The sequence below is a fragment of the Aptenodytes forsteri genome, unplaced genomic scaffold, assembly GCF_000699145.1.
Source record: "Aptenodytes forsteri isolate BGI_AS27 unplaced genomic scaffold, ASM69914v1 Scaffold102, whole genome shotgun sequence".
NCBI classification, from domain to species: domain Eukaryota; kingdom Metazoa; phylum Chordata; class Aves; order Sphenisciformes; family Spheniscidae; genus Aptenodytes; species Aptenodytes forsteri.
Window position 1 is genome coordinate 948,985 of NW_008795771.1, and position 11,847 is coordinate 960,831.

Here is an 11,847-nt window from a genome sequence, read left to right on the forward strand (position 1 = left end):
CCCACGGGGGTGGGGGGGAGGGGGGAGGAAAGTGAGCGAGCAGCTGTGTGGTGCTCAGTTGCCAACTGAGGTTAAACCACGACACACATTTACTTGTCCTGTCCTCTTAAGAATCACTGCCTCAAAAGTAAGATTAGCTGAACAAGTTGTGAATTATTTCCTGAGTTGTTGCAATCTATAGTCCAGAATACTAAGGGAAATTACATAGGCTACTCAGCTGCTGTTTCAGCAGGGCAGCAGCTTCTGTGGGGAAAATTGCTGAGAGGACAGCCACTCTTTCAATCATTCCAATTTAATCCCTTACCAAGCAATTGGCCAGGATAAAAGCCGCCAGGTAATCTTGGCCGTTTTCAGCATCTTTTTAACCAAGGTCACTGGGCACAGAAGTAAACTTTTTTGTTATCCTTCACATAGTCAGTAACAAGTTCTTATTTTCTCTTTTACCAGTAAGATACCAATATACATTCAAATTCCATCAACTTTTTTTTAAGCCCACTCGTATCACACGTTGTATTCTAGGATTCTTAAAAACCATCCAGACTCAACCAGCACAGCCATTTCTATCTGTAGTTGGACTTTGTAACGTATATTCAGTGAACAGAATTATCTGGGGAAAAAAGTCAAGCCATGGATTTTGAATTAAGCAGCTGGAAAGGGGACAGAGTATTTTCAGAGGAACAATGCTACGCAAAATTACCAGGTAAAAACTCAGGTTGTCATTATGTAAGCTCTAACCAGCACTAAAAATCTTTCAAACACACTGCCCCCGCAAAATGCCCGCATGCAATAAGGGAGAGAATTCATTAAGCACCTCACAGAGGCATGCAAGCACAAAGTTTAGCAAAAATAAACAGTATTCTGTCACTACAGGGATCCTTCACCTATTCTTACCTCTGTGGCAGCCTGAAGGACATTTATGATTTCTGCAGCCTAGAGTCCGCCCACAGACTTGATCACAAGGTGGACAGTTTCCAGGACAGCACTATTAAAAAAAAAAAAATACTCTATGTAACTGAAAACTTAGACATTTCTGGTATAAATCTGCCCTCTTCTACTATCTCATTTTTTTAATACTTCTTAAAAAAAATTTTCATGCCATTTAGTCAAATTTCCTCAAATTCATGCCAGGTATAGAAAGGAGGTCATCTGTAAAGATGTTTTAAAAATTTCAAATTATAAAATAACAAGAAAACACACATTTGAAAGCATCATTTCAATGCACTAAAAAGGCAGAGGGCTTCCAAAAAGCATAAGAACATTTTAAAAGTTCAAATTCTTATAATATTTTAATCCAAAATAATTTCAGAAGATTACACATATGATATCCAACAGTTTTCCCCATTACTCTGCAATTTCTTCCACTTTTACACTATATCGTCCCTGGCACAAAAGTGTTTTGAACACCTTTTACCTTTGCAGTAAAGGTCAGATAACTTTAGGATCAGTTATCTACTTTCTGTTCTTATATAAAGTAGTGATGTGGAAGAATCAGAACCTCACACCACCACCACATTGGTGGATGCCAGGTCAGGAGAGAACCCCATCTTTTCTATTAACTTGAAAGGTACCCTCCTTCCAAACTGTATAAGGAAGGATGCCAATTAGGAAGAGAAACCTGGATTTTTTTTAGCATAAATTAAAGATGTCAAGATTGCATTTACTTGTTTTGCCATCTTTTCACATAAAGAAAATTCACTGTAATAATAATAATACTCAAAAATACCTAAGAATAAAACTGTATTTTTCATGCCTCTTTGTGGTAGTAAGTCCAACTTTCGTAATGCCTTAATTCACACATAGCAGACAACTTTCAGGCCTTCTTGAATCAATAAACTGAAAAGATAGGTCTGAGCTATCAATCATTCCTCTGACTTCAAATGAGAAGGGAAACAAAACCCAAATTCCCAATTGTCAGACCACTGCTCTTTGCAGTGATGCATAGTAGAAGGTGGGATGGATGGAATGCTGCATTGTCAAAAATAAGAGTATGTCCCTTACAAAGTTATGAGATATTCCCAGCTCTTCCTACAAAGTAAGAAAATAAATGGATTTAACTACTCAGGAATGCATAAAGTATCAGTAACTACTCAAGTCTCTGAAAGCAAAACTGCCTTCTGGAACCGGAAAGTTGTCAAAATCCCCTCCCAGTTTTTAAGGCCACTGAGTTTTTCTTGGTGACATGCTGTTCAGAGAATTCTGGTACACTGCAAACTACTTTGAATGACATTGAAGAAAACTCTTCTTTCTATACAATAACATGAGGTGGAACAAGAGATTGATGTGATTTATATATAATATAAAATATTATCTAAATAAAAAAATGTTATCTAAACAATACATTTGAGAAAGATCATCTCTGGACACTTACCTTTCTCCTACATTGGTGCTTTTGGCAATCACGAATTTTAGTACACTTTGTTTCACACAGATATGGCTTATGACATGGCATGCGTTTAGTGTGCTTTCCACAGCGACACTGTTTTTCAACTTCCTGGGCAGCAAGATAGGGGAAAAAGCAGGGTATTTTTAATTTAAAAAAAAAAAAGTGGAAAATAAAGTGTTCTACTACTAGCTGTAAAGAAAAGTTCATGGGAGAGTAACATTACAATGCTCTATCACAACAGGAAGTATATCACATGCTCGAAGCAGATTACCTATCTGTGCAATAACTACTTGGGGACCTTGTGTCGGTATTGCAAACACTGTGCTCTAGATGACACCTCACTGTAGCCTTGGTCTCACCAAGAGGAAAGCCACTTCAAGGGCTTTTGCTCTTGATACAATATTGCAAAATATTATTTTCTTACTAACAGGGAAATAATGTTATGTTACAGCATCTTCCATTTCACTAATGAAGAAATAGCATAAGACAAAGCAGCAAGGAAGCTAGAAGAGCTGGGGAAAAAATTAAGCGCCTTTATGGCATAATTAATTAAAAAAAAAACCCCAAAACAAAAACAACCCAAAACAATAAAACCCTCACCCATGCCTCAATTCAGATACATAATGCTCAACTATTAATTCAGAATTGTGCTGGGGCAGGGGAGGAATAGGGAAAAAATGTGTTGCTTTTAATGAACAGAAAGTCATAGATTTTGTGATAGGTATGACTTCATTTTCCTTAGGAGACTATGCCTGTTCCAGGCATATAGTGTTTAAAAACCCTAACGAAATGTGAGCCTGCTACAGTAAGACTAACCTGTCTGCATATTTCACAGGGACCTCGATGACAGCGCTGTGAACATTTATGGATGCCACATTCCAGAACTTTGTCACAACTATCACCACAGGTGGGCACATCTTCTGTACAAGGCAATGTAAACCCTAGATGAAGAAAGAGAAATACAAGCAAACATTTAGAAAAAAAGCCAAAACATTTAGGAAAAAAATGCACTGTGTGATATGACTTCAAATGCCAATTCTCTCTCATTTTTTTAAAAGCTTATCTAGAATTACTCAATTATTCACATCGCCAATTAAACCCCTGGTACTAAATAAAGCTTTGGAAGAATTAATCAAAAAAGTTAATACAAGCTGTCACAGTTCACCATTTGTAAGAACTTTTTATGGATCCTGCCCTGCAGAATTAACCTAAACTACTGACTGTCAAAGACTGGATGACTTTTTTTCTTTATTTATCCTATTTGGAGGGGAAAAAAAAAAAAAAAAAAAGCAGCTTACTTGATTTTTCACATGGACAGGACCTTTTCCCAGAACGAGGACAGTCTCCACAGGGACCAGCATGACAAACTTGTTCACATGTGTGATTACCACAAGGCAAAGGTTTCCCACACACCTGGATAACTCGGAGAAACCAAGTGAATGCAATGTAACAGAACTACATAACAAGACAAAGCAACCCAAGGGGAAAAACTAGGGGTGGGAGATGTCTGGATGGAATTTAACTTTTTCCTGAATTTTGTTAATCTTATATTCACTGAGTTCACCAAATAAAACTGATCACCCCTGCAGTGATCCTGACTGGAAGACCACTGTATATTGAGGAGTTAGTGGTTCACGTAACAGTTAACCCGAGTACTCCCCGGCCTGTGTCGTGCTGCACGTACAGCTTGGCCTTCAGGCCTGTGTTGTGCTGCACGTATCCCTTGGCCACAGGATAAACTTCTTGTGGCAGAGGAAATTGGAGGCAACTCCCACTTGGTACCAGTGATTATGCCACCTGCATGTCCTTGCCTTTATCTAAAAGTGCAGCAAGAAGTTCTCATCTCAACATCCTTTATGTTTGACAGTAGAAATTATGAACAGAGTTGCTTTCTTGTAACAAAATCCTACAATAGCTTCAATGACCAAAATGGGGTAACCCTTTCTACAGATGGGGTCTGCACTGCATGCTGCACGTGGATCAGGGTCCCATTCAGTACTGCACAGCTTAGGGTTCCCAGCATCTAAAAGGGCCATACTATTATTTATATTATACTCCCTTTCTCTGGAGTGTTGGCTGAAATAAATCGCATTTTAATTGATACTTTACAGAAGCTGAGTGCCGTTCTTACTGGGATCGTAATGACCAAGTACCTCCTGGTGCAACCTCCCCCCTGCCACTTAATTTTTTAAATTATTTTTATTTTTTACAGTCTGTCAATCCATAGCCTTGGTCCTAAGAATGAGCTGCAAATACACTTCAAAGAACGAATCACAAAGCTTTCATTCTGTTACAGTCACTAGAAGTAAATAAGCATGAAACTCTTATCTACTAAGCTGTGGTTTCATGCTTGTTTTTGAAGATAGCAGCTGAAATTTCAACCTCAAGTACAAGAAAATAGAATATACAAGGTCAAATTCACTGCTATCTTAACCCTAGCACAATTCCAGAACAGTGACATTTACTGTCAGAAATGAACTGGGCCACCAAGTAGATCCATTCTCAAACACTGCTGCTTACATTTTTGATTGCACTTTCAAAACCTAAAAAATAAAATTATTTTCTTACTAAATGAGTTTTTCCAATCCTTAATGCACTGAGCAATCAAATTTTATAAAGATGAGAAATAAGCTAAAAAGCACAGCTTCAACATACCTGATCACACTGCCACTGAGGACTTGCACAAAGTCTTTCTGCTGTCTGTCTTCCACAGATGCATCGTTGTTTACTAACTCGTGGACAAGGCTGACAATCTCCTGTATGTAATTGCGAAGTGACATTGAGAGTAGGAATTGCAAAAGAATGATGTATCTTAACAGTTAAAACAACTACTCCTCTGAAGTTTAAGAAGGCAGGTCTACCTGCATGACAGGAATTCTCACAAGCGTGCTGTCCACACAGCAATGTTCGTCCACACGGCAGGCGACATGACCATTCCTTGGCACTGCACCTTCGGGGCACTGGTCTAGCTTTCTTACAGTGACAGGTTGTTGTGACCATCTTCGGGCAAGGTGGACAGGGTCCTAAGTACAGGAAAAAGAGTATCTCACTAATGGCCATTCAGCAAATGCAGCCTTGACTACATCTGGTTTATTCTGAGAATTTTAAATATAGTTAGCAGATTTTAAATAGAACTATGTAACAGCTACATAAATACAGGTCACACAACCAAGAGACGCAATGGATTTACCTGGATGACAAAGCAGCAAACATTTATGACCACAAGAAGGTTTGAATTCCCTCTCACATATCTGACCACAGGAGTGAGGTACCAGCCATGGGTCCAGTGTTGGATTCTCCACTTTTCCACAGTAACAATAATACCTACTGGGAGTTTCAGACCGTTTGTATTCAAACCTACATTTTGGACTACAACATGGGAAAAAAGGAGTGAAAGAAAATCAATTTTTTGAAGAATTTTTTAAAAAGAAAAGCAGTTTTTATCATTTCAGTTTCCCAAGACTGTTACCAGGCTACCAATTAACATTTTTCAAATACTGTAACCAATAACAACATAATTAAATTTATAACATACAGTAAAGGTCTTGCTATATGTCAGATTTTACAATATATTCATTATAATGTCTAAGCAATTGTCCTATCACTGCAATCTTTTTTCTCTAAGAATATATACAAAAAACTCAGTGTAGCAAGCATACAGAACAATTTTTATGTAATACCAAAGAAAAAATGTATGCAAGGAGACAACCTAAACAGAACAAATCAAAAAACTCTGTAGCAAGCATACAGAACAATTTTTATGTAATACCAAAGAAATGTATGCAACAAGGAGAGAACCTAAACAGAACAAATCAAAAAAAAAGAGATTAAAAAACAGGTTTTTACCAGTAGCAATTTATAAGCTATGTAAAACAAGATTTAGTGATGCTATTAAAGCTATGCACAATATTTAAAATTTTATCTGAAATATTTTAGATTGTATCAGTTCAGCATCTTAGATATTATAAGATGCACACCTTAATTTGTTATCCTTGATGGTGTCAGATATTAAAAAATACATTACTCCTAAAGATAGATGGCACCAAAGGTCTGGAACTTGCAAGTGCCACAAGCCCTAAAGGCTTTCAGGTGCAAGCCATGGATGAGGGAGGCAACATAAGGAAGGAGAAACAAAGCAGCTCCCATTTCTGGCTCCACTGGGAAAAGACAACAGACAAGGAGCTCTTCCTCAGAGAAGAATAGAGGCTTTGAAAGACCTATGTACTCATTTTTATCAAATAAAATGTCAATTTGCCCTTATATAATACATTACAGGCCATAAACCATGTCTCCATGGTGACTGCACAGTTTTATCACGTACTTAAATGTTAAATAAATACCATTCGCCTGGAAATTTTTTCATTATAAACATTATGCTTAAACACAAACCTAGTTTGTAGTAGAATAGGCATTATCAACTTGAGACGCTGCAAGCCAACAACTTTATACCCGATTTCCTAAGCAAACCTGCTCTCCGAGATCCCACATTAATAGAGCTTTTGAAACTACCAGGCACTTTCAACCAAATTTGACAGAGGACCGTGTCTGAAAAATATTACTAAAAGTTTTCACATAAAAGTAGGTGGGCAAATAAAGCCCAGAACAAACATGCACAGAGAAACCTTGACTGAACTTTCAGACACAAACCTACTGAAAAAGCAAGCTTCATTATTCATGCAGCCACAATATTACCTTCTTCTTTATACAATGTCACGTAAAACTGTAAGACTGGCTTTAATGCTTGAGTTATACAAAGACTTAAAAAAAAAATAATCCCTAAATCTTGCTATTTTACAACTGTTTTTTTAAATTTATTTCACAGTGCCAATTTTAAAAGTGATAAATATGTAAAGCCATTCTGAAATAAATATTAGAAGCCGATTTAAAAGTGATAAATATGTAAAGCCATTCACAGAAATAAATTAGAAGCCGAGACAGACGATAGATAAGTTACCTTCTCAGAGGTTAAAACAAATTTGATGCAGCAGGTTTTTAATATCACTATGAAATATTCCTGAATCATGTTAATGAAAACTTAAAAATAATTCAGAAAAACAGTAGAAAAGTCAGTCTTCTAAACTATTTTGGTGTGCATGTTGTTTACAAGTACCATTCCTTTCTAAAGTAACTCCAGTTCACATATGTTTCACAATAAAAGTATCTTTGTAAGTGTACCACGAAGAGCTCACCATGGCCAGGGATAATCTTTCTTCCCAAAATCATCATCCGTCAAAGGAGAAGACACAAGGAAAAGGCTGTCCTTGGCCCACTTTTGGATACACACCAGGTGAAATATACAAAAGCATCCACAACAGCTCCAGACCTAGAGAGCAGATACAAGTGCCAATTGCTTTATGTTAGGTTTCTTTCTGTTTCCATTGATGAACATCCATAATATCTAAAGACATACAAGCTTGCTATTTTTCCATTTAAGAAAGTGGGTTTCCAAAGATAGATTATACCTATTGTTAGATTAATACAGGCAGTTTTACTGTTACAGATTCATACCTATAATCTTTTTTCCTGCTGCTGTGGGAAGTTTTTGCCAAGGCTTGTGGAGCCCAAAATACTCATATAATCACAGAAATGTTGATTTAAACACACTGTTGGACGTCATGTAGCATAACCTTGTGCCCACAGTAGGACTATTGCCAACTTAGCTCAGTTCAGTTACAGCTTTGCCTAGCAAAGTTGGAAAAATCCTGAAGGATGGGGACTCCACAACCATCCTAGGCAACCTGCTCCAAGTGTCATACTACCTTCCTAGTACCCATCTGCACCTCCCAGGCCCCAGTTTGTGCCATTGCACCTTATTACACCACCTGTCACCACAAAGATGACTTTGGCTTTAGCCACCTTCACAACTCCAAGTAGACAGAGGCTGCAATCATATCATCCCTTAGCCTCCTCTCTGCTAGACTAAACAAGCCCAGCTCTCCCTCCACCTCTCTCCCTGTCCCATACTCTAGGTCTCTAGACATCTTGGTAGTAAAAGTACTAAAATGATTTTTTCCCCCTTCCAAACTTTAGGATTTACATACAACGCTAGTAAGAAAAAGATTTGATTAGAAGTGTGGCTTTCAACATAGTGTCTTTTGTTCAAAGAGCAAGAGAGGTATAAAACAGAACAGAATTAAAAGCGAATGTGTTTAAGAGAAAGTTGATTTTGCCAGTATCCTGTCTCCATCACTAAACCTTTATGTTCTTGTTCCCAGTGTACTTCTCTTTGTCAGTTCTGGAGTGAAGTCACAAGCTTTTACTTAGAATACCAGCCTGCTGCTGGAAAGCAATTTAAATAACAGAAATGCAGTTTTATGACTTTGGTACTTTCCACGTATTGATGTCTTAAATTGTCAGCTTAGAATGACTATAACAATTTGGTAAGAGAAATGCAGCAGAAAATTTAAGTTTGAACTTCTTTATTTTTTTTAATAACTTATGGCATTGTTATAAAATTATACTGTGAAAACAAGGAGAATTTCCCCATTAACTTATAGAGGACAAAGTCAATGACATAAGTTTCTGAAAGTACAGTAACTAACTGCCCAGAACTAAAGCTAAACAGGAGACGTTAAGTTAACAAACACACTTGGCTAAAACGTTACAGATTCAAGATAACTAACAAACCACTGGGTTATAAAAGAAGACTTCCAAGTTGCCAAATCATCTCACTTGGGCTGAGATGAGATTAACTCTATCAAGAGACACAGAACTTTAAAATCAAGCTAAACATATATGTTAAGGTCTGAAAAAATATGGATTAAATATGTTAAGAATTCATTTAAAACATATTGCATTTCTTTCTAAAAAAAAGTTAATGACTACAGTTTCATTGGATACTTGTAGTCCATGTACATCCAGCATAAGAAGTTAAAGATTTTCTGCGCTTTTTTTCTTTTAATGTTAAACATACAGTTGCAAACATGTATTTGATTCAAGTAACTGTAACAGAAACAGGGTTGGGCCTGTCAACGTCAAAAGGAAGTTGATACATAAAAGTGAAAAAGATTTGTCCTGAAATCTCTCCCATGAAAAATGTACCTATATGAATTCAGACAAGCTCCTCAGACATGCCACCTTTCTCTTTCACCTGATCAGCATTTGGGGTAGCGAAGTTTATCTTAGCTCCCCTGCTAGAAATCTAACAAGAATATTTCCTGACTTCCTACTATTTCTTGCTTTAGTGTTTGCTACAACACAGTTTTATTGAATACACCATTGTAAGCACTGGCCTTCCTGCACTTCTTTTTTTCATCTGCTACTCTCTAAAATTTAAAAATAACTATTTTACATTACGATAACAAACATATGTCAAAAAATACATATTCTGATTACAAGCTACATATATATAAGCACTTATTTCTTCAAGTGTTTGAAAAATCCAGAGATGCCCAATGTTGCATTTAGTACTCTATCATTTTAAAACTATCAATCCCAAGAATTACCTTAGTAATATAATTAAACGCAAGTTATTCAGACAGTTATATTTGCTTCATTCTAAAAGACTATTGCAAAATACTTACAGCTTGGTTCCTTTTAACTGAAGCAATGCAGATCAGACACGTCATAGCCCCCGACTGAAAAGCTTCATTCATGTACTGTCTTGTACGTTCCAGTTCACTTGCATCTCCATCTTTAATGTATAAAGATTTTTAAAGCAACCAGTAACGTTTGATCTGCTATTCTGTACATGTTGAGACTGCTGTAAAAGTATAATTACTTTTTTTCTCTGAACAGAGGCCAGGCACATATTATTACAAAACCAGATTATTAGAAGTACTTAAGACAGTTTCAAAACTATACCATTGATTCTGCATAAAAAGGCAAGAAGTACTGCCAGCATGCATCGTTGGGAACAAATATTTTTAATACAAGTCATCGGAATAAAGCGTTTTCCCTCCAATTATGGAAAAATTCTAATACACAACCAATAATACAGCATTGTTTATGCTTTCATACCAAAATAAAAGTCAATAAAAGAAAAAAAAAATTTACCAGTTTGACTGGTGTAAATGGTGAATGTTTTGGCCAAAATCTTTCCTTGTTTTACTTCAGCATCTTCCTCATCATCTTCAGATGAGGAGCTAAATTGGTCTTCAACTAGCTTTTTTGCTGCAGCCTGATTAGCCTTCTTAATTTCATCAAATTTCTTCTGTGAAGACAATTCTATTAAGAGAACAGATTAATGATGATTAATACCATGACAGTTAATCATAATGCCACATTCAGTTCTACATACTTTCAACTGTCCTTTTCTTTAAAGAGCTTGCTGATTTTATGTTTTTAAGGGCAGTACGTTGCTACATTTTCAATACCACCCAAGAAGAGATTAACTGTATTTTCTTCTTTACTGTGCATTATCCATAAAATTCACAGCAGGAATCATTATCTATCAATTACTGCTGACAAATCCAACCAAACATACTACAATATATGCATCTATAATACTGCTTTACGAAAAGGATACTTAAAAAAAAAAAAACCCACACACATCCCACACAAACACAGCTTCCGTAACATGAGGAAGAAAAAAACCCAAAATCATGCAATTCTTGACAAGAGCAATTGTTATAATTTGCTGATACCCTACAGGTACCTCTCCCAGCATTTGGTATTTTTTAAATTACGACTTTTATTGATCTCCCTCCACCCAACAAGTCTTTATTGCAATAGTGGGTTCATGCTATTTCATAGCTGGCAACATTAAAAGTGACAAGGTATTTTAACGTAAGGGTTTTTTTAAGTTATTGCATGTGAAATAGAGGAAGATTCTCACATGGAGAAAAAAAATTATGTAACCTAACAGAGTTCACAATAAACCAAAGTCCCTTTAAGGTAACATACCACGGAGATACAAAGGTCTTCAGCAGATCACAGGTCTTCAGCACCTCCTAATTTTCCATATAAGACCATTGCACCCAATGTATTTACCGGCGTTCCGTCAAGTTTATTTTTAGGGCTTCCCTTAAGAAACTATGCTGCCACTTAAAATAGCTCAGTATTTGGCCCTTCTCTACCTGCGAAGTATTACACGAGCATTAACTTGCACTGATAGCAACCCTCGTGCATTAGAAAGCCCGCACCTTTCCCAGAGCGGGGCAATGTGGCACACTGACTAGCGTACCTAACGTTTGTCCCTAGCAGGCAGCACTCTCCTGAGTATTTCCGATCGTACTGAAAAACAGCTGCTTCATCCTTTACTCGAGAGGTACTCTTCTGCTCGAAGGGCACTGACTGTGCACCCCGGGGAGGACACAGCCCCCGAGTCCCCAGCCGCTGCCCGAGGCCTCCGCCTTTCCCCCCAGAAGGTACCTGCAGGCAGGAGACGGCACATGGCGAAACACCGGCTCGCTACCGCGAGGCAGCGAGGGAGCGGGGCCGGGGCCCGCCGGCCACACGAGCCCGCCCGCCTCCCTTCCCCACGACGCCGGGGCATTTGTGTTCCCCAAGGCCCGGCTGGCTGG

At 37.6% G+C, this 11,847-nt stretch overlaps 1 protein-coding gene across 1 annotated transcript in view; it reads right to left on the minus strand.

Moving 5' to 3' along the window:
- Nucleotides 1-11,717, minus strand: part of NFXL1 (nuclear transcription factor, X-box binding like 1) — a 50,666-nt gene extending 38,949 nt beyond the window's left edge. The window contains exons 1-11 of the mRNA XM_009283597.2: nt 11,585-11,717; nt 10,379-10,549; nt 9,907-10,016; nt 7,573-7,706; nt 5,574-5,752; nt 5,245-5,406; nt 5,039-5,139; nt 3,682-3,796; nt 3,200-3,324; nt 2,369-2,491; nt 892-982 (exon numbers count right to left, since the gene is read on the minus strand). Coding sequence (XP_009281872.1) covers nt 892-982; nt 2,369-2,491; nt 3,200-3,324; nt 3,682-3,796; nt 5,039-5,139; nt 5,245-5,406; nt 5,574-5,752; nt 7,573-7,706; nt 9,907-10,016; nt 10,379-10,549; nt 11,585-11,717 — 1,444 coding nt within the window. The remainder of the gene's footprint in view (nt 1-891; nt 983-2,368; nt 2,492-3,199; nt 3,325-3,681; nt 3,797-5,038; nt 5,140-5,244; nt 5,407-5,573; nt 5,753-7,572; nt 7,707-9,906; nt 10,017-10,378; nt 10,550-11,584) is intronic.
- Between the last annotated feature and the right edge of the window lie 130 nt (nt 11,718-11,847).